The sequence below is a fragment of the Mus musculus genome, chromosome 1 (genome assembly GCF_000001635.26).
Source record: "Mus musculus strain C57BL/6J chromosome 1, GRCm38.p6 C57BL/6J".
In the NCBI taxonomy this organism is placed as follows: domain Eukaryota; kingdom Metazoa; phylum Chordata; class Mammalia; order Rodentia; family Muridae; genus Mus; species Mus musculus.
Window position 1 is genome coordinate 85,615,138 of NC_000067.6, and position 26,716 is coordinate 85,641,853.

Consider the following 26,716-nt stretch of genomic DNA (forward strand, 5'->3'; position numbering starts at 1 on the left):
GGCCATTTTCCTTGGCCATTCTGAGTCAACTGAGTAATTGTTTCCTACAGAGGGAAGTAATTCTTGTGAACAAACAAGACAAACAAGACAAGAGCCCCAGGATGACCTGCCCTCATCCCTGAGACAAGAAGCAGGTGAGCGAGGGGAGCACGGTGTGGTCTGCAGGGTTGTGGAGGTTGAATTTTGAGCTGGGGTTTCCTGCTGTGTTTGCTCTGTATGCACATCACCATGATGCACTGGCTGTTCTTTTATTTGCCTATGGCATTCTGGGTAATTTCAGGGTGGTAAAAAGTCTTGAGAACATAATGAAAGAATATAATTTATTAGGTGCTCACAGGTCACTTTTTTAGGAATCTGCTGGGTGGGAGAACACTCGTTGCTTTTGTCTTTTCACAGTCACTAAGGTCGTAATATATTGAAACTATAGGACAATTTCGTGTTCTAATTTCTTGATCTCCATGGAAACCAAGTAACGTTGATTAATCATTTTTTTTTCCTTATCTTTTTTCCAAGAACCTGTCAAAAATTCTTAAAGGGAACTATTGTATCATTTGTCTGATACAATTCAATAAAACCCAAAACTATTTGACCCATATACTTCATGTTATCTGGACCATATACTTTCCATGCATTCTTTGATACATATGTCATCCCTTCATTCCTAAAACTCTTAAGACTTAGTCAGGGGAAATTGTTACAAATTTAAGGCTCTAGGTACATAGACGTGAATAAGATGCTGGCATGTTTCAGAACTTGAAAAGGACAAGGAGATCAGAGATCAAGTTTCCAGATGATTCAACATGGGCTCCACGTTCTCTGAGACAGATGGTTAGGTTCTTGTGGTCTGAACCCAACATGGACGTTCAAGGGTCTTCTGACACTCAAGGGAGCCTGCAAGGGCCCAGTGTAAAGAGGTTTTACTTACCAAATAGGAATGCTTAGGAAGAGAAGAAGAAGAAAAAAAATATCTCAGAGAATTAGAAAGCATGTGAATGTAGTATTACATAAGAGTGGGGAGCCCCAGAAGAACAGAGCTAGGAAATATTAACACAGAGGCCATGTAAAATGTAGTACATACTGCAGAGGTAAAGGTGGATGATGAAGAAGACAGCAGATTCCAGGGAGAGAAAATCTAATGCTAGCGAGAGGTGCAAAGACCTTCCCAAGTACCATTTTTAACTGGTACTAATCAAGTTGTTTTAAACTAATGAAGAACTATGTTTGTGAGTCCAATTCTCTCAGAATTGTAGAGGATATGTGCAAGAATTGAACTGAGGCAACTGGTGGATCTTCAAAAGTGGCTATGTGTGTGTGTGTGTGTTTGGCCGGGCTGCTGGTTGATTTCTAGTAGGCAAGTAGAGTGTGGCTGTTCCTGATTGGTGGCTGTCCAGAAGTATGACTACACAAATCATCAGTTGGCTTGTACAAGTTCATTTGCTGGATGATTAATCATTAAACTTAATGATTAATTAGTATTATTCTGGTTGCTGCTTCTTTATAGAATCATAGAATAATGCATTTCCTTAGGAGTATAGGAACTTTTAAAGATTTGTTTTTAATTCTGTGTATGTATGTGTGTCTAAGTGTGGTTTGTGCATGTGCATATGAGGAAATTCTAGAGGCCAGGAGAGGATGTTGTAACCAGAGTAGAGTTGCAGGTGGTTGTGATCCATCTGATACTGGTGCTGGGAACCAAACTAAGGTCCTCTGGAAGATCAATGGAAGCTCTACACTAAGCCATCTCCCCAGCTCCAGTACAGGAACTTTCCAGTTTTGGTTTCTCTTTTGGGAAGTCCATCGTTTGAAGCTTACAAGAGAGACAATTAAGTAGTGTCTGTATTGAAAATGTCTTTTCTGTTAGAGGACACTGAATCTAGACTCCTAATCCTACTTCATTAAGTAAGGGTTATAGATCAATGGTTTGAGAGAATTGTGTCTGTGGATAGGGAGAGAAAAGGAAAGTTATAGTATTTTAATAAATTACTGGTGTAATATAATGCTATACAATGTGTTTTGATAGTATTCTTTTCCCATCACCAACTCATCCCAGATCCTCTCCAAATTCTGTCTCTCGCCTGTATTTGTGTGTCCCTTGCTCTCTCTTAAAAAATAAAAACAAACCGAAAGAACAAAAAAATACTCAAACAAGAGAAGCCTCCACCCCCCAAAACCACAAAGTTTGTGTGATCAACTACTCCTGAGTGTGGAGCCCACCCTGGATGGGGTTGACATACCCAGTGGTGCTCTAGAGCTCGACACCCCATAGAAAATAAACGTCTAGATGAGGCACTGATCTTCTCAAGCATATAACATTACATTGCTCATCAAGCAAAAGTAGAACATGAAAGTACTAAGATAATGAGCTTAGGAGAGATGGGAGAAGCTACTGTGATTAGGCGAGGCATTCCAGGGAAGGGACAAGGGCTTTTATCACATCTAGTCAGGTCCTGGTGGCTTAGAATGATTGATTATAGAGACAAGCACAGATGAATCTTTCAGGACCTCTGAAATACATCTGTGACCACATAATCTGGAAGTTCCATTTTCAAAAAGATCTCAACTTCACAGTTGAGGGGCTTTGTCAAAGAAAGCAACATTCCCCAGAGAATAGTCTAGAATGACAAGTACTGGTGGGGACGTGGAGCCACTAGAGAACCTCCTCCCTTGTTATATAGAGCTACTTGACAAACATGTAAAGCCCCCGTCCTGCGCCCCCCCCTCCCGGCATTCCATTGTGAAGTGGAACCATTAGTTAAGTCCTGCTGATTATTAAGTACAAAACTCAGAGTGGTTGTGAGAACACAAGGAGGAGCCCGGGTTCTGCCGTGGGAGACTGGCTTTGAGACAGCAACCCCATGATGAATGGAAGGATGATGTGTGGTTCTCAGTGTGAACAGTGTGTTGCCATGGGTGGACTACCAGGCTCTCAAGAGAAGCACGGGCTAAAAGGGGGACATCAATGACCTGATAGTAGTTGACTCAAGGTTACATCCACAGTGAGAAAAATGACTTATCCTCACAGACTGGCAAGCCACCATGTGCCTTTGTGAACGTTCCATGGTAGAGTAGGACCAAGGTTCTTTGTACTTTGGCTTCTGTCTGGTGGGTGGGTCCACATTCATTAATTTGTGAGGCTGGCTTGGCTTGGGAACTTGTCAGACCTTCACGTCCATCTGTCCATCTGTCTGTTTTGTTCCGTTATTTTCTGCTACTCAGAAAGATGGGCGAATCAGGGGCAGACACAAGGAAAAACACTTTTTAAAAGTTCCCGAGACTGAATGTAGCAAGAATAAACATAGAGACAGGATATTTGCTACATACTGTACCTACAAATGAAGATAGAAATTTCTCTATGTTGATTTCTACACGCATCTCTAACTAACCTGACTCAGAAATAAAAGCACAACGAAACAAGCTCCAGTTGAGACTGAGTCACTTGGTGTGGTGGTTCAGGAACACTATCTGAATTGTGCACAAGCAGTCTGGAATTTGCATCTGTAGGACACTCCCAGGAAGCCTTCAGATGATCTTGTGGATAACAGCATATATGGAAGCTGGAGACTATCACTCCCATACCTGAAGCTGAAAGCTTGTTGAGTGAAGGTCCTGGTAGGGGTGGGAGGAGACACTGCACTCAAAGTATATGGCTTCTACAGAAAAGGCCACAGTTGGTTGTGCCTAGAACTTCGAGAAGCAGGTAGTTCAGGGTCTGTAGACTTTGTAAAGCAGAAGTGGTTATGCACAGGCTACCCTGAACCAGTCATCCAGCAGTTGGAAGGTGACTACTGCTGATTGGCTGGATTTAAAATTTGTACCACCACTTCTGTTTGGGTAGATTTCAGATGCATGGTTAGCAAGCAGGTAGTCAATGGCTAAATGGGAAGGGTTGGGAATTGGTAACATCAGAAAAGGTTACCTTTGACTGTTTTCAAAGCACAGTTTTATTCTTCCTCGTGGAAGATAAGAACGTTAAATCTTTATTTATGACTACCTGTAGTAAATTAAAGGTGGGAAATGAGAAGTAATGTAGATGTGGAAAGAGAATGGCTCCATTTGATCTCGGGTGTGATTGCTGGAGCAGGCATTCTGTTCACATCTTTTTTTTGTTTGTTTGTTTTTGTTTTTGTTTTTCCGAGACAGGGTTTCTCTGTGTAGCCCTGGCTATCCTGGAACTCACTTTGTAGACCAGGCTGGCCTCAAACTCAGAATTCTGCCTGCCTCTGCCTCCCGAGTGCTGGGATTAAAGGTGTGCGCCACCATGCCCGGCCTTCTGTTCACTTCTTAATCTTTATTGTTGTTGTTTTTATTTTTCCAAAAAGCAGCTCCTCTTTAGTTCAGACTATCTGTGCAGTCAGCAGTGGGGGCTCTCCTCTGTCTCTGTCTCAGGATCCATGCACAGCCATTTTCTTAGTTAGGACAAGTATACAGGGTGCTAGATTACGATGGTACCAAGAGAGGGGTTGGAAAGGCTTGCTTCTGACCTGCTGTTCTATGAGAGACAAGGTGACTTGTGCCCTAAAATAATCGAACAGATATAGTTCTGACAAAGGGGGCAAGACAGGAGAGGAAAAATTAAAAACAGGAACTGAAAGAAGGGAAATGTAAAAATATTTTGGAGGAACAAGAGAAGGGGTGGTATCTATACATTTACAGGAAGGTCATGTGTCACCCCTGGGGGGAGGGGCAGTAGAAGATCAACGTTCAAGGCTACCTTGGGCTTGAGTAAATTCAAGGTCAACCTGGAAAATTAGGTGACACCCTGTCTAAAACTGAAACATTAAACAAAACAAAACAAAACAAAACTGAGGGTGTAGCTCACTGGTAGACTGCTTGCCTTGCACAAATGAGACCCTGAGCTTGGTCCCCAGTATTACAAAATTAGATAACAAACCTATGTACACCCACAATTTTGGCCCAGGAGCACAGCAACCCACACGTGAAAAGAAGTGTTCCTGTGTCATATGTTCCCCAACATATGTGCCAGAAGACCTGGAAGCAAGGATGGGAAGCAGCCAAGGAGGTAAGGAGTAGATAAATCTGGCCAGCGGTCCTGGGTTAGGGATGGCTCAGTGAGAACCCATAGCTTCTAGTCCAGCCTAGTCCAGTCCATCCAAGAATCCAGTCCTCTGCATTTTCTTGTTGGGAGCTGGAGAAAAGCAAGAAACTTTTGCAGAGCCATGTGGGAGGAGATGGAGTCAGTTGGTCACATGTAGATGAAGTAGAAGAAATGTACTTTTTTTTAATTCATTCATTAATGCATTCATTCACACCCCAAATACTGCACTGCCAGTCCCAGTCCCCTATCCCCTTCGAGTCCTTCCTTCATCCCCTCTTCCTTCGCCTCTGAGAGAGTGAAGATCTCCCCCTTATGAGTATCCCTCCCACTGTAGTGTATCAAGTCTCTACAGGATTAGGCACATCTTCTCCCCCTGAAGCCAGACAAGGCAGTCCTCTGGTACATTTGTCCTGGGAGCCCTGGTCCAGCTCCTATAGGCTCTTTGGTTGGTAGCTCAGTCTCTGAGAGCTCCCAGGCCTCTGGTTTACTGTTGGTCTTCCTGTGGAGTTTCTACCCCCTTCAGGGCCTCCAATCCTTCCCCAAACACTTCCATAAGGATCCCTGAGCTATGTCCAATGTTTAGCTGTAGATATCTGCATCTGTTTCAGTCAGCTGCTGGGTAGAGCTCAGAGGACAGTTATAATAGGGTCCTGTGTGTGAGCATAACAGAGTATCATTAATAGTATCAGGGATTGGTTCTTGCTCATGGGATGAATCTCAAGTTGGGCCAGTTACAGGTTGGCCATTCCGGCAGTTTCTGCCCCATCTTTATCCCTACATTTCTTTTAACCAGAACATATTTGGGGTAGAAAGTTTTGTAGGTGAGTTAGTATCCTTATCTTCCCAGTGGGGTTCCTACCTGGCTACAGGAGGTAGCATCTTCTGGTTCCATATCTACAGTGTTAGGTGTCTTAGATAAGGTCACCTGAAAAATTAAACTCTTCAAGCCATCACTTATCTTGTCTGCTGCTCTAGGTACTGAGTCACACCCATTCTTCCCTGCCACCCAGGACTGCTGAGTCACCTTTTGCAGCTAGATATTTTTTAGCTGCCATGCTATGATGAGGCCATCCCTACTGTGTGAACCTCTGCTTTGGAGGAGGAGAGAGTTCAGGCCAATCTGGGGTGCATTCCCAACCAAAGCCCTCAAGCATGTCAGAGAACCAGTTAGGGCTTGCCTACAACACTTCCTACCAAATTCTCATTTTATTTGTACAAAAATGTGTTAACATATAAAATGTCTCATAGGGAGGTAGTAGTGGTGGTGGTGGGGCAGCAATGTCTAAGGCCCTCCCTGGATTCCCAGTTGTCAGTTCACTGGGCTTAGATTCTACTAAGAGGGAGGAAAGAAATGGCAATCCAAGCTTTGCTGTAGGCAAGGCCTCTGCAGTGTGAATGGTCCTAAGGGTTGTAACTTCTATTTGTTATTTCTTTCCCCATTGCCACTTTCCGTCTTCTAGAATGTGTGGGCACCAGGAGGAACATTCCTGCAAGAAAACCCAAGAAGCAGAGAAGTAAGGAAACAGTGGCTGTTTACATGCTTTTGATATTCCTAATAACTAATCCCAGAGTTACTATTGTTATTGTGTATGATAATAGAGTAGACTTTGGTGACCTTGAACCTGTTATTTTAATGACAAGGACACTCTCTACACGAGTGATTAAGCTAGAAACCTTGGCGGGAAGTATGATTGTTTTTGACCATTGGTGTAGGGGTGACTAATCTGATTTTATGGGTCAGGTAAGGAAATAGGTTGTCTCCTAGAGACCCCAGGAACAGGTGAAGGGTGGTGGACAGCTGGACTTCAGCCACATCAGACTTCTAACTGACATAATGCTTACATAAACTTGTGCTGTTTTAAGCTACTGAACTTTGGGTAACTTGCCCTGAGAACAATAAAGACTGGTGCATATTTTGGAATAGTCAGGAACTGCATAACCGTGGCCATGACAATGACATCCCACATATCTGAGTGTGTCCTCATAAGATGGTATTTCTCTATAGGGTTTCAAAATCACCTACTGACACATTTCTCAGAACATACCCCACTGGTAAGCAATGGATGAGTTTGCTGAAAGTAGCATGCAGTTCCAGCATGTTCTTAAACATTCAGAAGTAGCTTTGAAATTACCCAATGAGGAGAGACTGAAGATTTGTTTGTCATTGCTGTATTTTATTATATTATATTTCATTTTATTTCTGAGACTAGCTCTCACTGTGTAGTCCTGGAAGGTCTGGAGTCTGCATTGTAGACCATGGTAGCCTGGAACCCACAGAGATCTGCTTGCCTCTTGTTTCCTGAATAGTGGGATTAGAGGCATGTTTCATCCAGCCTTTGGGACCTTTGAGGAGGAATTTCAAATACTAATGTGGAAAAGGCGTGGTGTGCTGTGACGGGATTTGAAAGACTCAGTGAGGACTCAGCAGGAAGTGAGGAGCATTCTGGAGAAAACCTAAGTTTCTTCAGTCTACACCCTTCTATTTGAACATATGACCATAAAGGAGGGTTCAGTGTCTTTGCAATTCTTATTTTACATTAAATGGATAGTGGAAAGCACAAATCCTAAGCACAGCCTTTGAAGGATCCTGCTAATTGTAAGTCTTAACAATAAAATCTAGTGGAGACACAGAACATGACCTTGAAGCTGACAAGATTTTCTGTGCCATTCGTTGCCCCTTATTCATCAAGGCAGACACTTATTCTCCAAGGATACTTAGTTTAGGTTGTTTTTAAGTGCTTTATGAGTAAGATTTCCCAGCATGTTCTTTAGTGTAAAGGTTGCTTTCTCCACAGAATGATTCTGCTGTGAACTTATGTTGAAGAATGCAGTGGCAGTTGGCTCCTTTTTATTGCTATGCAGTCTACTTTGTCTGAGTACCCCAATTTTTTTGCATGCTCTCCAAATGCTAGATCCTCAACATTCCCACTTTGGGACATGACAAAGGTGTTAGGAGTGCCCATGGAGACATCTCTCTGTGGCTCTGTGCTTTCAAATTCTTACAGAAACATCTAGGGGTGACATGCTGGTACATAGGGTAGATTTTTTCTTGTTCCTCTGCCAAGATCCACAAAGATTATGATGAGGACCAAGCCAGGAAGATGCTGCACGCACAGGCCTATGTGGGGACTAAGGAGTAAACAGGAATGTCCCTGTTTTACAAGGCAATGCTGGCAAATGGACCTTTTCCTGCTCCGTTTACTAGCTGTGGGTCCTGCATTCTATCCATTCTCTGACCATGGTTTTAACAGAGTGGCATCAGCGTAGCCCTCTCAGTGGGGCAGAGCCCACCAGAGTGAGGGTCTGGCAATAAAAGTGGGTGTCATCAAAGCTTCTCTGGGGCAACCCATACCTCCTAAGTGAGAGGTATACCCTCAGGTGCCTGAGGTTCTGCTCTGATAGCATGCCATGTCATTCCAGAGACTGCACCCTCACCTGTGGGCTTATATTTTTCAAAACCTACGTTCATAAGGGTTCTTAAACACTCCAACATTTCTTACAGCCCACTGAACAAAGGTAGGGGAGGAAGAGAAGTTAATAGGAGGAGGGGGACCTGGACTTGTTTAGAAGTAGTTCTTTGGGGAGACTCCAGTCTTTGTTGTCAGCAGTCCAGACCACTAGCAGAACACCAAACATGGATCGGCAGCAGAGGCTCGATCCAGAAGAAACCACGAGTCTCTGCTGGTCAATCTGCAGGAGGCTGCAGAAGGGGTCAGAAGCCACCAGAATATCATGAGAAGTTCTTTGGTGCATTTTTCTCTATGAAATCACTTTGTGACAAGTGAAGATCGACAAGGAAAGCAAGGCTAACCAATGCAAGAGCGTTATCCACTGTCTGTTGGGTTATACTTATATTCTTTCCGAATATCACGTGACCTCTCAAGGATCTGCTCCAGCAAAACATCACATGCCCCTTCTTCACAAGACAGCGTCCAGAAAGACACCATATGTCTATTCTCTGCAGAGCGTCCTCTCACATGTCTGCTTCAACAAAACATCCTCTCAGAAGAGAGCTTCCAGAAAAACATGACATCACAGAACTGAGTCTCCAAAGAAATCACAAATTTCCACTTCACTCATCTTTCATTCAGACCATTCCTTTTCTCACCCAGTTCCAGGCCATCAGGGCCTTTAAGTAAGGCAAAGAATTTCCATAGAAGGAACCAGAATTAGACTGGAAGCCCTGGGTACCAGAACAGAAGCCTGAGTTTCAGAGTAGGTCTATGTGTCACCTGTAGCTCCCTCCCTACTTCAATCCTGACCATTATCCAGGAAGGTCTAAAGTTCCTTTCTGGGGACTGTTCTCTGCAGTGAGCAAACTGCCCTATCCAGGTGTGTGTGTGCACAAGACATGAAGGTCAAAGGATTAGCACTGGTATGTGCTTTCCATTTAAAAAAAAATAGGGGTGTTATTATCATACTGCAAATGGTCCCAACAGCCAAGTGTGTGACAGTGATGTTCCTAGCATTACAATGGTGCTGCCAGTCTTAGCTGATCTGTAACCCAAATGTGGCTCAGCAGACTTAAGGCACCAATAAACCCTCAAGAGGGTTTCAAAGTTCTAAGCCAGATGCCAGGGAAAACTGCTTTGTAGTAGGTCTCAGTCCCTGAGAGAAGGTAGGCCATTGCCCAGCAGGAGGTATCAGGCTATCATGTACAGTAGCCTCTGTAGGAGAGACCCAGTGCCAGCAACCATTAGTAGAGACAGGCACTACTCAGTCACAGCATATTTCCATAGCCCCTGGGAAGGGTAGTATAACATGCTAGTCTTGACTTCTCACAGGACTGAGCAAGTATTCAACCCAGTTGGTTGAGTTGCCAGCTTGAGCAATGGCCATATCTGCTTTCAGTTTCATGTAACTGGCTTGAGCAGTGGGCACCAGCTTAACTGAGCTCACGAACCATGCCCAGGTGAGTCTTGATGGAATTTTTCAGAAACTGGTTCTAGCTTGAAGTACCCTGGACCCCAGGAGTATCATGGGGTTGGAATGTCCTTTAGTATGCCGTTCTCTTTGGAAGACCACAACAGTTTTGGTGCTTCCCCTGTTGTCAGTTTTGGGTCTGTTGTTGACTCTACTCAAGATGGATGTCTTATTTGGGAAAATTCACAAAGCCTCCCTCTGTGCATCAGGCCTTCACTTCCACCAATAAAGCTATTGTTCCCAGCCACTAACAATCAGTGAACATCCAGAGGGACCCTGTCCCAAACAAAGTGCTAGGCAAGGATAGACATGTGTCATTGTCTTCTGACCTTTGCATGTGTGCACTGGAACAGACTTGCCTGCATTCATACACACACATGAACATGGACATACATACATCCTATATTTCAGCACACACAGATAAACAAATAGTAACAATCCATCACTGCACCACTAGACAGACCTTCTACTTCTCCAGAGCTGTGGGCCCATGAGTTTGGATAATTAAAGAGAAAACCCAACAAAAGATTCTACTAGGCTTCCTTAAAGTCCCTCCACCCCAACCCTGGCCCTTCTGGTGGTATATGAAACATGTGAGAGGGTTCATGCTACAAATTGAAGAGAATAGAGACTAAGAAAACTCTCCACATGGAAGTTGAGAGCATTCCTTGACTTCCAGTGTAGCATTCTCTGGGTTGGATTTGCACGGTAGATACATGCCCCAACATTTATCATTCCATTAGCAGGAATTAGCTTTCACAGGTGTTCAAAGGGAGGTGCTCTCCATGGCCACAGCCCAAGACACATGAAGAACTGAAATTCAACTCTGGCATCAAATTGCATATGACTAAACTGTTAAGAATTGTGCCCATTTCTAAGATCTGAAGTTTGAGAACAGTATCTGAATGCTGCTTTTATTTAAGGCACAGAGAATTACGTTATATCTTTGAATATTGATTCTGTTCTTTTGTTTTGTTTTGAAGGAAAAAAGAAAGGCCACAACTGGTCAAAACCAAGATGGAGAAAGCCAATGAGTGTACAGAGAAAACGTAAGCAAACCGAGGGACTGGTACAGCTCTTGTGTTTATTAAGGTGTTGTCCATTGCACACTTGGGGGCTGGTGAGGTGCTGAGCCATGATTTTGTGTGTATATGTGTGTGTGTGTTGTATTCACACAGGTACATATGGGTGCCCATTCTTGCCCCCACATGTGTGGGGCCTGAGGAGGATGTCAAATATCCTGCTCTCTCATTCTCTACCATATTCCCTTGATAATTGTCAGTCAGCAAGCCCCCATGAGCCTGTCTCTAGACCCTTAACATTAGTCCTATAGGTACATACCTACGTACTTTTTAAGTAGAAGCTGGTATCTGAACTCATAGCCTCATGCTTACCTATTTATTGCTCTGTGCAATCTCCACCCTCCCACAAACATTTTATAGCTACATTAAGATATGGATTAAGATGCTGTAACAAAGTCTTTTACCAACAGTTTGTTTCTGGTACATGTGGTGGTCCAAAGTTGAAAGGGAAGTGCTGTCATCCTCAGAATAAAATTTTTTATTGATTTAGAAAAATGTCTAGAAGAAGGATGAATGAAGCAACCAGGCTGCATGTTCATATGTAAAAATGTGTGTGTGTGTGTGTGTGTGTGTGTGTGTGTGTGTGTGTGTGTGTGTGAGAGAGAGAGAGAGAGAGAGAGAGACAGAGAGAGAGACAGAGAGAGACAGAGACAGAGACAGAGACAGAGAGAAACAGAGAGACAGAGACAGGGAGACACACAGAGAGAAACCTGCCAAAGCATTAATTTTTGCCTAAATTCAGGTCTCTTAATTATTTATCTGTCTAGAGAGAGAAAGATATACTTGACAGAAAAATAACTGACAGTCCATGATTGTAAATGTGCTCATTGAAGGACTGATGGGATGGCTCTGTGGGTGTAAGCACGAGGCCCAGAGTTTGGATCCCTAATACCCACATTAGAGTGTGGGCATAATGTACATATCTGTAACCCCTCACTGGGGAGGCACATCCAGGTAGACCCCTCACAGTGCTTGATTAGTAAGTCTAGTCAGATCAGTGAGTCCCAAATTGACTGTCAGACCTGTGGCAACAGCAAGGTGGAGAGCTATTGAGGAAGACACCAAACTTTGATCTCTGGCCTCCACGCATGTTCAGGCACACACACATGCACATACATAGGAACACATTCATGTACACACATGCACACATATGCAAAGATACATACATTGGTTATTGGAATAGATGTGATGTCTATATTTTTATTTGTTTTTTAAAATATTGAATATGATCAGCCTTTGTCATGAAAGGTATTCTTTAGGGATACATACAAACACACACACACACACACAGAGAGAGAGAGAGAGAGAGAGAGAGAGAGAGAGAGAGAGAGAGAGAGAGAGAGAGAGCGCACAATTGACCTTAGAATGTTTTGAACAATTTAATCACAAATATATCTACATGGTGGTGTTTCCTATAATCTTATACCTATATTGTATATATATTTACAAACATCCCTGCTGTCTGATTTTAGTGATGGTCTAAAGGATTCCTTTCTCCTAAACAAAAGCTAAATGCTGTTTTTCAAATGATTATCAATTTTGCATCAGGTCTATGAAGTTGGCATTGGAATCCAACTTGATATTAATTTCACCAACTAAGAGTCTTATGCTCTTGACAATGTCCTGGCTGTGCTGTTGACGAATATGTACATTTTTGTTTGAAAAGGAGAAAAGGGGGCTGCATCCATCTTTTTGAATGCGTATTATGAAAACCACACTATTTGGGCTGAGGTTTTTGAAAACACTTCCATTAATTATCTTCATGTATAGGCAAATAGATTTCTTTCCAACATATTAATACAACTGAATCCTGCATGTGCTTTAACCCTGACTTCTGCCTGGAAGACCACAGCTCCTTGTTGTGAGCTCTTATCCACAGTGTGCGGAGAAAGCACCCTGAGGTAGCAGGATGCCTCCCTTTCTCCTTCCATTTCCCCTGTGGTTTGGCTCAACTCCGAGTTTGCCTGTGTCCCTCCTAGGTGGCAGAATAGCTTTTTTCCAGGCAGCTTTCAAGAGAAAGTAAATGAAAAAGAACCCAGGACGCACTGCTAAGATCAGGGGTAAGACAGCGTCTGTGGGTCTTTCCCTTCACCCTTGTCTGGTAAGGTTGGGGTTATCTGAAGATTAAACACAAAAGAAAGCAAAACCAAAAACACTACTCAAGCTTACTTATCAATTTGAGAGTAAAGCTGTTAGGAGCAAGAGCATAAATTGTATTTATACCACCAATGTGTCTCTCCTAATATCTTCTTCTTAGTTGAACTGTATTTTTATGGAAATACTTTTCTCTTATATATTGGTTATTAAAATGGCCAGATCTGGAAGAGGAAAGCAGATTTACTCTCAGTCCTTTCTTTCCCCTCTTTTGGTGAGTTCTTTCTCATCTTGGATAGGCCCTGTAGCTTTCCGGGTCCATTTCTGCAGCAGCAGTTTTCCACAGGTGAAGCTGAGAGCCCTTTCTGACCTGGTACCCAATTTTTGAGACAGGCAGACCATGTCTGAGAGAACAAAGAGCAAAGGAATGAACCTTCATGCTTTCTCCAATTTAAAGCACTTCCTCTCTGCTAGCCTGGGCAAACCCCAGACTAGAACATGCAAGTAGGGCTGGCACCACCCCGTTTTTAGTTCTCTTGGAGCTCTGCCTCTATTCCCTAGCAGCTGGTGTGCAGCCATTGGGTTGGGGAGATTGAAGAGAACAGAGGTGACTGGGTGCTTGAGCAGGTGTCTTGTGTGGTGGAAGATGTTGGAAGTATAGGATGCTCTCTCTTCCATGATATGCTGCCGTCACTTCCACAGTAGGGAAAGATGAGGGGCCAGACATCAGGTTCGCTTCATGAAAGAAATTTTGCTTTCCTTTGGGGGTTTGGTGTAAGCCCCGCTGGCATGATATGATCCCACTGATGTGTTCTGTGGTCACACTGTGGTTTGGCCCTTTGCCTTAGGATGTTTAGTATCCCAGGGGACTACCTCAACCAACTCAACTGGAAAAAATGACTTTTCATTTTTTTCCCCCTATAGAAACTCCTATGTCATTAGTGACATGAGCAGAGTAACAGGTTACTTTATTTGCCATTTACTAAATTGATCACAACTATTGAGCCTTCTATAAAGTTTTTGAAAAAACAGCAGAGAATTGACAAATCTGTTATTCTAAAGTTTAAGACTGACCATAACAACTGTTTTTTAAATAACTTTAAACTGTGTTCTGACCACAATTGCATTTATGGGGTTAGTGATGGATTTCAATTTAGTACATGGGTAAAAATGACTCTGGATGCAACAAGAACTCTGTCTTGCCTTGCTCAGGCATTCTGTTTGGAAATAAAATGTTGAATGATCTAACATGTATCTAGATCTAAATCCCAATCTCCCTATACCAACTTCTCTGTTGCTAAAATAGACATCAGTGTTTTCTTTATCTCTTCAAAATACAAGCCTTAAACATGTTCAATAAAAGGTAATCCAGCAGACCTTATAGTCCCACAATGAAAAACAACACACAGCAGTAGGGAGGCAAGATATCTCAATTTGCTGTGCTGGCTGATCCTGCTGCCAAAACTTTGACACCAAGCCAGGCTGGAATTTGCCGGGATGAGTCAGGTGGAAATCTTCCCAGTAGGCTATGAACATGGGACTTAAGGAGGAGGAGGAATGGGCTAGCATGACTTAGCCTTCTAGAGTCTCAGTGGCATCTCGAACCAGGAGGAGGATAGTTCCTTTGAAAGCCACTTTGAGTGGACGACCTTATGTTGCCTCGTGGTCCTGCCATCCACAGAGAGGAAGCAAGAGTTTTAGTCTCTATAACAGTGTATGCAGCTGAATTACCTACCAAGAATTGATCCACCCAGCTCTGCCTATCATCTCCTCTCCCTGCTCACCAAGTTAGTACTAAAATGGGGAGATAAAAGGACCATATCTGGCTACCATCTTTAGTAAATAGCACATCTGGACAGCTCCTGCCATAACCCAGCAACAGCTGTATGTTTCATGAAGCAATCAGTGGGGCTAACCAGAGTGAGTGGGAGTCAGGACAGTTTTATTGAATTCAGATTTCTCTGCTAAAGCCTTGTTATTATTATTATTATTTTATAAATTAGGGGTATTTTGTCACTATGTATCTAATATGCCACTTGCAAGAAAGATTTAGAATCTAGAGATGTAAGGGTCAAAATGTCCCAAGTGTTAAAGGAATGGCCCCAAGAGGGAGAAGGAGGAATTGAGCAATTGAAAAGTGACACACAAGAAGAAATCCTCTTTTCAGGTCTAAGAAGACGCAGAAAAGAAAATGCCAATTTTAGTGCTGAGTTGCTTCCCGTGACGTGTGGTAACTTGAAGGGAGTGTTACACAAGGAAAAATTCAAACAAGGTGGGCTTCATGGTTTTTGTTTTGCAAATGCTAAATTTTGAAATCACATGTAATAATGCAACTATTACTTAAGGAACTGTGGGGTAAGCATGGCTTGACATCAGGAAGGGATCTTGATGTGCAATTTTCACACTTGAAGAAACAATACATAATAGATGCTCACAACAACGTGAATATAGCCACGAGATGCCCAGAGAACCAGAAAGAAGCCCATGAACTTCCATCCATAGATGGAAACTATTGTATAGTTTCATTCTGGTCAGACACAGATGGGAAGAGGCTATAAACATTTGTCTTCACATCCCTGCGTCATTAGCACCAGGGCATGACAGTCATGGGAAGGCCATCACAGGACTGAGAATCAGAGAACCCAATTTCCAGCCTCAGATTGGCCAAACAAGATGTTCTCATTCTATAGAGAGGGGGGCTTTCTGAGCCTGAATTTTTTCATTTTGAAATAGAGGACAATAATTTAAAGCCTGATCGATGGGGATTAATGTATATCATTGGTATAGCATATTCTTCAATAATATGCTATAAAAGTGTGCAAGAAATAAAGCCTCAGTATGATGGTCTTCATCTTAGCGCTCTCTTAATAGGAGGCTGTGGATGACAGTTAACAGAAAAGATTACATTGTCTCTATTTTTAAGAGTTTTAGTGAGTTATAATTCATACACTGTATGATTCAGCAATTAGAGTCTGTAGATAAATGGGATTTTCTTTTTTGGAACATCTGAAACAATTACCATGAGAATATATTTGCCTCCCTTTGTCACTCTACTAATCAATCGCCCACCTAATTTCTGTTCTATAAATCTGCCCACTGTACCCATTTCATACAAACAACATCCTATAATATACACCACTTGTGACTGCCTGCTTTCATTTACCATGATGATTTCAAACCACACCTGTGTAGTTTATGCAAGATATAGTTTTCATTTAGGAATAACATGATATTCCACTGTATGTACATATTACATTTTCATCATTCCTTCATCAGTTTGGATTATTTCTGTTTGGGGGTGTAATAAATAATGTTTGGAGAATTCGAGGAGGACAACATGTGTAGGAATATACATACTCAGTTTGAGGCACACTGAAGGGAAGTTTCTGGGTCATGTGGTGAAAGATTATATGTTGAACTCAGTAAGGAATCACCAAAATGTTTTTGGTGGTGGCTACACTGTTTTTCCACCAGCAATGCAGGGGGCCTCCCACTTCCCTACGTCAAAAGCTGCTGTTTCCTTTCGTCTTCTCTAATGGTTATCCTGGTGGGTGTAAAATGGTGTGGTAGGAATTTTGTTCGCATTTTCATAATAATGAAGATGCCAAACATATCATTAGCTTTTTAAAAAATCATAATCTCTATTTCCACGGTATAAGATTTATGTTTGATGCTGTCTACCTATGACTGCAGGGATGGACAAACATCTGTTCAGTATTCCCTGTAAATTGGATAGAAAGCGATATCACCTAATCCTGAGTTGCAGAAACCAGTGGCAGTCTTAGTCATAGCTGCAGATTCTACCTCCACCTTGCCTGGGGCACCTGAGACTCTGGTTGTTCTCCAGCTTGAGAGCTCAGCATCAGGCTAGACCCCAGTCACACTGTGGACCCCAGTCACACTGTAGAGTTGCTCGATGGCTTGTCTGTTTCTTGGTGACCCTGAAGTAGTTTTAAAAGGTGGTGATTATCATCTTTTTTTCACACATGAACATGAAAGAAATATGCAAAGTTTCATGAAGCTCTTTAGGGAACCCCAGGGTTGAGCTGGGACTCCCGAAGGCAGGCAGGAGGCTATTGACTTTCAGCACAACTTTGGTGGCTCTAGATCCAGTGTGGTGGGAGATCATGAATCTGAGCCCTAGGTACAAAGCAGGCTCAGAACTAACCTATTGTGGTCTTACAGGGATATCTGTGAAGTCCATACAGTGTCAGAATGGAAACTGGTTCACACCCTCGGAATTTGAAATGATGGGAGGCTATGGAAAGTCAAAGAACTGGAAACTGAGCCTGCGCTGCCATAATTGGCCCCTGAAACTCCTGATCCAGGTATTGCAAATGAGGAGAGGAAGGTCAGTGCTTCAGATCAAATAGCCATTGAGTTATGGGGAAGTTCTGAGACTTCAGGAGAGAGACACCCCTCATTCACAGCCTCATGGAAGGTACACCCTTGGTGGTATTGACAAATGAGAGATACAGAACCGCTGAGGTGGGAATGGTCATTTTGAATAGGGGTGTTTGCAGAGAAATTTCTGTCTGAAGCCCAAGTAAGAGTTGACTGTCAAACAAGTGGGAGACAGTCTAGGGCAAAGAGGACATTCAAGGGCTGGAGAGATGGCTCAGTGGTTAAGAGCACTGACTGCTCTTCCAGAGGTCATAAGTTCAATTCCCAGCAACCACATGGTGGCTCACAACCATCTGTAATAGAATCTGATGCCCTCTTCTGGTGTGTCTGAAAACAGCTACAGTGTGCTCATATAAATATAACTAATAAATCTTAAAAAAAAAAAAAGAATAAGGACATTCAAACAGTTCCAACGAGGGCCCCTGTGAAGATATAGGGAGTGTGCTGTGTGTTTGGCATAACCCATCCTTTAAGGTTTGTAAATGTAGCTTTTATTTGCTTGAAGTAATTGTCATCTCCTAGGTTTACTGCCTCTGATGCTAACCTAAGCCTAGGGCTGGAAACTTCTAGCCTCTGTACAATCTTGTCTAGGCCTGGAATGTGTTCAGCCTCTGAGGCTTACTGCTGATTAAGCTCATCCTTTCTACTGCTTTCTGAACTGTGGCTGGTTCAACTCAGCTGTTCTGGCTCAAAGTCCTTTTCAAGCTGCCTGATTCAATCTGGCTTATCTCAGTTTCTCCTGAATTGTTCTGCTTGGCCTCATGCTAACTTTGGCAATCTGTTCTAATCTTGCTCCTTCTCATTCTCTGGCGCATTCTGTCCTCACCTGTGTCTGGCTTGTTCTCTCTTCAACTGGTGTCTGTAAAGCTCTCCTGGTAGAACTGCCTCCTTCATTTTTGTTTTCCTCTCACTGCACTGCCCCTTAAGTAGCTCCCCTTCCCTCTCTCTTCTCCTGAGAGCTGGGCAGATCCTATTCTGTCACATCTTTTTCTGATTTGTCACTTTATCTGCCACTCAATTAGACATCACTTTCAAACACTGGTGCTTCCTTCTACAATCTAACTTCACCTTCACTGTTTGGGATTAAAGGTGCGTACTAAGGGTATATCTGTATTCTAGCCAGAGGGATTAAAGTGTGTCCTAAGAGCTGAGCCACACTAGAACTAGAAACAAGTTTTTTCAGTAAATAACATAATCCCAGGGTTCACAGTGTTAACAAATATCCTGCAACAGAGGTTGTTGGTGCAGGATTTAATTAATGCCACTGTAATTACCCTAAATCCAAAATTCAGACAAGAAATCAGTTATATCCTTGAAGTTAGAAATGGCAGTTGAAGACAAAACATCTTGGCAAAAGCTTTAATCTCAGAACTTCGGATTCAGAGATAGGAAGATTTCTGTGTTTTCATGGCTAGCCTGATCTAAATAGCAAGTACCAAGACAACCAGGGCTAGGCAGAGAGATCCTGTTTCAAAAGAAAAAAAGGAAAAAAGAAATGGAAGTTCAAATATATGATCATCATTGCCATCATTATTTGGTGTACAAAGTTGAACCTAGGGCTTCAAGTGAACTAAAGAAGACTTCAGCTCTAAGCTAAGCCCAGCCTTCTTGTTTTACTTTGTTCCTGTGCTGCTATGATGAACACCATGACCAAAATCAACCTGTTGAAGGAAAGGATTATTTGGCTTGCAGCATAAAATCCATTACAGTGGGAAGCCAAGGCAGGTACTCAAGACAGAAATAAGGAGGCATGAACTGAAGCAGAAACCATTGCTTAAGGCTTGCTCCTTGGCTCATATTCAACTTCCATTATTATTCAACTTCGGTATACCATTTCTAGGGATGGTACCACCCACAGGGGGCTTAGATTTCCTATATGAATCCATATTCAAGAAAATGCTCCCACGGAATTGCCTATAGTTTATCTGAGATACATAATTCTTCAATTGATGTTTGCTCTTCTTAGGCATGTCAAATTGACAGCCAAACTAGCCAGGACACATCTACAATGCTATTTGAAACAGCTGGTCTCAGACATGATTTCATCATCTCTCTATTTAGCAAGCCTGAGTATTTATTCTAGAATTCTTAGCTCAAATATCTCTTCCCTCCCTGACTGTCCTAGTCCCTCAGCTCCCAGAGATCCTTCTTAAACTGTATGAGATAGGTTCTGTATGCTGGCAACCACAGCACATGCCTTCAATCCAAACATTTCTGAGGCAGAGGGAGGTGAATCTCTGATTTCAAGACCTCTACAGTAAAATGGCCAGGATACAGGAGCAGGAAAAAAAGGAGGAGAAGGAGGAGGGAGGAGGAGAAGGAGGAAGGAGAAGGAGGAGGAGAAGGAGGAGGAAGAAGAAGAAGGACAGGAGAGGAGAAGAAGGAGGAAGAGAAGGAGGAAGAAGGAAGAAGAAGAAAGAGGAGGAGGAAGAGGAGGAGGAGACAAGGAAAGAGATCCTTTTTCTTTCATGAGCTTTTTCCTCATCCCCCCCTTCCTAAACCAGGTTTTTTGTCTTTGTGTGCTCCAAATTCATCAGAGTCTGTGACACTCTATATGCAAGCAACAACTGGCCTGGCTAATCCTGGTGGAAAGTCAAGCTGAAGTGGGTCAGGTAGATTTAAAGGTTGAATCAGTGATTGTAGGAAAACATTCTCAGGACTTAAGGAAGATGCAGCAGAGAAAGATGGATGTAAGGTGGGTCTTTCTAGCTGTCACAGGCTAGAGTCCATAGGTAACAAGAGGGAAATGGAGTCAGACAACCTGGGTCTGAACCAGGCAGAACTTTTAGAAGGAGATTGGAAATGCAAGACTCATACACTGAAATACGGATACCTACATGCTCAGGTCCTTTTATCTTGCAGAGAAATTTTCTACCCAATCCTCCACGGATACATCGCAAAAGAAAAGAGGTGAGTGCTCACCATGTCAGTTTTACACACAGCATCTTACTGATGGCGCCTAAGTTGGGTTGTTATCCTTAACGTCACCTCTCATTTCCTCCTCTACTGCCTTCTTTTCTGGTTTTCAGCCTGTGTCTTCCCCATGCTCTTGTATTGTGTGTAGAGCTACATCCTCCTTGAATGTTGACTGCTTTAAGTTGGAGAAGTTAGTATGCTATTAGCATAGACGTCAACAGGCCACATATCACTGAACTCTGGCTTCATGGCTCACTAAGAATCTGAACTCCAGACTAGCGTATAATTTGTCCTTGGAATTATTGTCTAGCTTGCTTGAATTCTGAATCCCCAGGATGTTTTGCCTACTCCATTTTCTAGAAGGAAGCTACGATATAACCTGTCCAACAATTACTTTAAAGGCCAGTACCTCTACCTTCCCCAGCATGCTAAGAGCATCTCAGTCTGGGTCTCTCAAACAAGCTAGAACTGTTCAGCCGATGAAACCATTCTTAATTCTTGGGTGAAGCATTTCATAGCAACAAGAGGCAGTTGCCTCTTATTTTGTGTTTCTGTTTGTAAGAACAGAATTCCCAGAGAAACAGAATCCAAGATCCATTTCCATTTTTACAAGTCTCCCAGCTTCATCTGCTCAGAAGTGTGGACTCTGGAAATTTCTGTGTCACAGTCAGCATCACATGCCAGCTTCTCAACTTATGATAGGACTGTTTAAACTTGCTGGTGATGACTGGTTTGTGTCAGAAAGTCTTGGATTCTCATTACAACCATCACGTCTGCATTGAGATACCCAGAATCTCTTTTCCCAAGCAAAGCCTTATTTTCTCCTCTGTGTGATGCTTAATTACAAAGTATACACAGAATGCCCAATGACTGGAAGAGAAGATTGTAACAGTAGCCCTGACTGACCCCAAGTATTTTGTCAAAGTTGCTATCTACATTAAACAATGACCAATAGGGTGAAGTAGGGAATTCTAGCACAGTGGGCAGTAGCGGGACCACCTCTCAGGTGAGTATATCTTAGGTCATGCTTGTCTCTAGCTCTCAGCCCAGGACTGGAGTTGAGAGCTGTGACTCCCTGTATCACAGAAGGGAAGGATGAAAAGTCACTACAGCAGATGAGCTAAGCAATGTGAATTCTACTGTTGCCTCTTAACATTGCAGCCAGCATGGCATCCCTTTGAGGTTTGAATACAGAGGAGGGAGGCCAGCAAGAGGAAGAGATGTGGCCTTGGGAGCCTTGGTTTTATTTGATTTTCAGGGGGAGCTATAGAAGGTGATGGATTTTTCTCTCTGGGGTTACTTGGACTCTAGGATTCTGAGCCTTATGGGTCCTTGACTATGATTGGCACATCTTCAGCCTCATTCTCATGGCAGCTACTCTGCAGCGGGGGGCTGTTGGCCATGGCGGACACATCCTGGGATGGCAAAGAGAAAGAAAATAGCCTAGAGCCTTGAATGTTCGAGGCTAAGTAGAATTATTCATTTAGAAACCAGACCCTGCTTCCTTGGATGGCTTCACAAAGGCTCCTTGGGGACTAAAGCCAGCAAGGGGACCTTGCTTTAATTCAAACATAGTTTGATGATCCTCTTTTTCTCCTAGTAGATGCACAGGTCCATAAAAATAGATATGGGGAGTAGCTACTTTAAGAGAAACACTTTAGGTAGAATGAATTAAACCAGTATTTTCAATCAATGAGTTCAAGAGTGAATACACTCTGTTAACAGTTCCTGGGAACCCCCTGAAGGTGCACGAGGCCACAACTTCTACAGATTTGGGTCAAAGTAAGATTGAGAAACACCTGTGACTTGTCAGGATGGAAAATCCCTAGTGAGAGATTAGGGAGAGGCTTTATGTGACTACAGTGTCTCTTTTGATCTTGTTTGCTTTATCCTCTAATTTGTTTAGATGGGAACTAAACAAGCTCAACACTTGAGCTGTTCCTACCTAAGAGCCTCTAAATAATTAAGCAAATTTTATAGGCAAGATGACGCAAGGCTGGAATCTCAGCACATGGAATGCAGAAGCAGAAGGATCAGGAGTTCAAGTTCAGCCTTGGCTATATAGGGAGTCCAAGGCTAGCCTGGGCTAAAGTGAGACATATCTCAGAAGTAAGATTAATGCTGGTGATGATAAAACAAATTTAAGCAACTGTCATTTGACTGTTTGAATGAATAATCAGATCTTATACTCACTCAAATCTTCTCTTTCAGCAGAGAACACAGAACTTGCATCGTTCCCCAGCTGACCCTAGTGTAAGTACTGACTCCTAGCTACAATCCCTGAAAGGCCCCGTCTCATTGGTGCTTTGCCTGTGACTTGGTTGCCTCTCCCTTAAAGAGACTCAACTCTCAATTTAGGTATGCTGTATGAGTGAAGTGCCATCATTACCAGACCTGTCCCACAACCAAGGCAGGAGGAGCCACACTGGGTGTTTGGGTCAGAAACATCCTACTACATGGCCAGCATGGGTTCTCATATCCTCATTTACCCTAGTGGTGGGAGATAGAGTTCTAGATCACTGGGGTCCCTGGTACAAAACCTGACATGGCAGTGGGCCTGGCTGGCTTTGGATGAAGGGTAAGAGCAAATACAGGAGGAGACAGCATTTGCAAAGGGCAGTGTATGGAATGAAAACATCCTAGCATGTATCCAGTGTGCAGGAAGAACTCAGGAGGCCGGGCCTCCTGTGCAAGTTCTAGGTCTGGGCCTCTCCTTGTCCTGCAGAAAGTTGCCTACAGAGTGAGCGGGTTTTCACAGAAACCCTGGGGCCAGTCTGAAGAGAGCCATGGGGGTTCACTGCTGATCGGAAGCAAAACCATCACACTGAGCAAATCACTGTTTTTTTCTATGTCCGCTTGGCTGGTGTTTGGGCATAGGCAAACCATCCTAACACCTAAGGTCCTGTCCATTCTCTGCTTGCCAGTATCCTTGGACTTTGTGGATCTTGCTAGAACAAAGAAACGTTTTAAATAAGCTTAAAAGTTAGTGTTCAGAAGACAAAGAGCTGGGTGCATTTGGGAAGTGAGAGGTTTGAAGCAGGATAGGTTTGTCGTGTATGGAGCATGTTATAAATGGTAGAGACAAAGAAAAGATCAGGGTACAGTAGGAACATGGCCCAGAGTTTACCAGTATGAGTTTGAGCTGCATCCAGGGGGCCATAGAAGAGACATGGCTGGGCATTAAAACACAAGAAGCTGAGGAGAGATGAGACACCATGAAGCTGAGGACACAGGTGGAAACTGCAGCATGAGAGTGACTCCGATCATCTGGACAGACTGTAGATAAGGATGGAAAACTGAGGAATTCCATCCTTTGCATGTGGAGGAGGAGAAGGACCAGGGAAGGAAAGTAGTCCAGCAGTCAGGTGATACAGCAAACCACCAAGACTGATGTAGAAGGACCGACTTCTCCTGAGGGCAGAGATGGCCCTGGTCACAGATTGGTTGGCCCTGTCACCTTGACTACTTCCTTTCTCCCACTCACTCACCCAGTGGTGGCCCAGACCTCAAGCCACGCTTGTATTTGTCCCTTAGACAATCACAGGAAAGTAGAAAATTTCCAACAGCCCATGGACTACGTAGAGGTGTTTCTTCCCCTCTTTTACACCATATCTTCTTCCTTCTCTTCCTCTCTTCTTTCCCTGATATTTTTGAGATGGGGGTCTCATGTAGACCAAAATAACCACAAACTCACTATGTAGCCAAGGGTCCTGACCTTCCTGTCTTGACTTTCCTACTATGTGCCACCATACCTGAATTGTGATTTTTCTGTGTTCCTATAGAACCACCTCTCATTTCTCAAACTGTCACCATTCTCCTTGAAGTTGGGACCAGGAATGCATGTGTTCCTCTCCACATGTTATTCTGATTCTTCCTGGTTCCTATGTTAACAGTAGTCATAGGAAACCCCAGCAACATACCAAGGGAGGTTGTGAGGAACTCATTTGAATACCTTTCTGAATGGCAGAAACAAAACCCACTAAAACTCTCCCATGAGGACAGAGTGGGGCAGGGAACTAATAGACCATCCTAGGCTCTCTCAACTAATTACGTTTTTTGTCTCTGTGTGTGTTTCATTGTTGTTGTTGTTACAAGGCTTCAAGCTGTCTTCAAAACCATGACTGTACTGCCTTAATCTCCTCAGTGGGGTTCCTTAATCCGTGTACCCACCCCGTTTCTGACTTTTCCAGATGTTTAGGCAGTATATAACATTGAGCCTTAATTTTGGTGTTATGCCAGGCTTCCCACAGGCAGCAGCGGTTTGGTCATAGTCCACTTCTGCTGCCCCTTGAACACACATGTATTTGTACATTGGTTTTGATAAATAGATCTTACTCTATAGTAACAAAGAACAAATAATGTCAAAGATTAGCTTTTCTAGATGGAAATTGACTTTGACTCCAGGCAGTCTGTGTTAGTCTTGGTAAGATGTTCAAACCTCTGTTGACTTGAGGGATTCTTTTCCCTTTCATAGGACAAAGTATCTTTTATGCCTGCAGAGAGCAATGCATCAACAAGTGCATGTTCATGCTCCTCTTACGTTCTCTGCTCTCATACCCAGGAAGCCACAGTGGCTGGGTCTAACTATAATGCCCCCAACCTAGAATACACAGCTGAAGAGCTTCTCTTCTCAGATGATTCTTCTGTTGGGGTTTTATTGCTGTGAAGAGACACCATGACTAAAGCAACTCTTATAAAGGAAAACATTTAATTGGGGCTGGCTTACAGTTTCAGCAGATTAGTCCTTTATCATCATAGTGGGAAGCATGGCAGCATCCAGGCAGATATGGTGCTGGAGAAGAAGCTGAGAGTTCTACATCTTGATGTGCAGGCAGCAGAAGGAGCTTATGTGTCATAGTGGGTGTAGCTTGAGCATGTATAACCTCAAAATCCATCTTCACAGTAAAACCCCACCTCCAACAAGGCCACATCCACTCCAACAAGGTCACATCTCCTAATAGTGCTACTTCCTATGAGCCAAGCATTCAAACACATTATTAGCCTATGGAGAGCCATATCTACTCAAACCCCTACAATTCTAGATTATATCAAGTTCAAGAATAAACTTACCATACCAATCTCCAACCCTGAGTGACTGACATGACTACAGTCCTTGGATTTTAGTGACAGTGACTCATGTCTCACATGCCCATCTCTTTGGTCTTGTGGGATTTTCTACAGGGTTCCAAAAGCTACAGATTATTTTTTGTTTTTTGTTTTCTTCCTTGAACCCACTTGCCTGGCCATCTGTAGTCATATCCTGCCATTTCAGAGGCCCTACCACAGGCTCTGGGCCCTCTAGACAGAAATCTCTCCAGATTCTTTCTTCAATTCATGGTATGCTCACTGCTTAATTTACAGGATGTGGTATTCTCTTAGTTTATTCAATTCAATTCAATCTCTAGTACATCTCCCTTAGATGAGTCAGTGTCATTATTGTTATAGAGGCAAGTGGACTAAATATTTTATTTCAGAAACTTCTTTTATCTACATGCTAGGAATATTAGTCAGATTATGTAAAATCTTGTTTTATGGCTAGTTGTCTTAGTTAGGGTTTTATTGCTGTGAAGATATAACATGACCAGGGCAACTCTTATAAAAAATTTTGTTTTCATTGGGTCTGGCTTACGGTTCAGAAGTCTAGTCCATTATCATCATGGCAGGAAGCATGGCAGCATGCTGGCTGACATGGTGCTGGAGCAGTAGCTGGGAGTTTTACAACTGGATTAGAAGGCAGCAGAAAATGACTGTGAACCTCTAGGTCTGGTTTGAACTACCTAGAACTCAAAGTCTGCCCCCTATGATGGAATTCCTCCAACAAAGTCATACTGGTTTCAACAAGGCCACGCCTCCTAATAGCACCACTCCCTATGGGGGCCATTTTTATTCAAACCAGCACCCTAAGATTCTGGGTCAGGATCTTTGGTTTCACAGGGAAGATGGGGTCTGGTTCATGCCTCCCTTCTCCCAGACTTCACTGAAGACCAGGAAGCCTTGTTTTGCAAATTGTGTTCCATGTTTTTCCTAAATCTACCAGGCAAAAGCATCAATTTCCTTATAGATTCGTGCAAAGGCCACCTTGTGGAGGATTGCCAATGGTGAAGATGTTCTGTTTTCTAGATTCAGAACTCAGATAAATGTGAGGTGTGCCGGGATGGAGGATTACTCTTCTGCTGTGATACTTGTTTCAGAGCCTTCCATGAGGACTGTCATATCCCAACAGTGGAAGCTGAGATGTGAG

General features: G+C 43.1%; 1 protein-coding gene across 18 annotated transcripts in view; it reads left to right on the top strand.

Annotated features, from left to right (window-relative positions):
* Window positions 1–26,716, top strand: part of Sp140 (Sp140 nuclear body protein) — a 57,550-nt gene that overhangs the window by 27,647 nt on the left and 3,187 nt on the right. For 7 of the 18 annotated variants that reach the window (XM_030255396.1, XM_030255409.1, XM_030255397.1 and 4 more), the window contains 9 exons: window positions 51–134; window positions 4,919–5,020; window positions 6,517–6,570; window positions 10,963–11,028; window positions 15,323–15,427; window positions 17,341–17,483; window positions 20,422–20,469; window positions 22,687–22,728; window positions 26,596–26,711. In XM_030255396.1, coding sequence (XP_030111256.1) covers window positions 51–134; window positions 4,919–5,020; window positions 6,517–6,570; window positions 10,963–11,028; window positions 15,323–15,427; window positions 17,341–17,483; window positions 20,422–20,469; window positions 22,687–22,728; window positions 26,596–26,711 — 760 coding nt within the window. Of the gene's footprint in view, window positions 1–50; window positions 135–4,918; window positions 5,021–6,516; window positions 6,571–10,962; window positions 11,029–15,322; window positions 15,428–17,340; window positions 17,507–20,421; window positions 20,470–22,686; window positions 22,729–26,595; window positions 26,712–26,716 lie in introns of all 18 variants that reach the window. The other 11 variants (XM_030255401.1, XM_017321615.2, XM_030255404.1 and 8 more) reach the window with 5 other exon arrangements.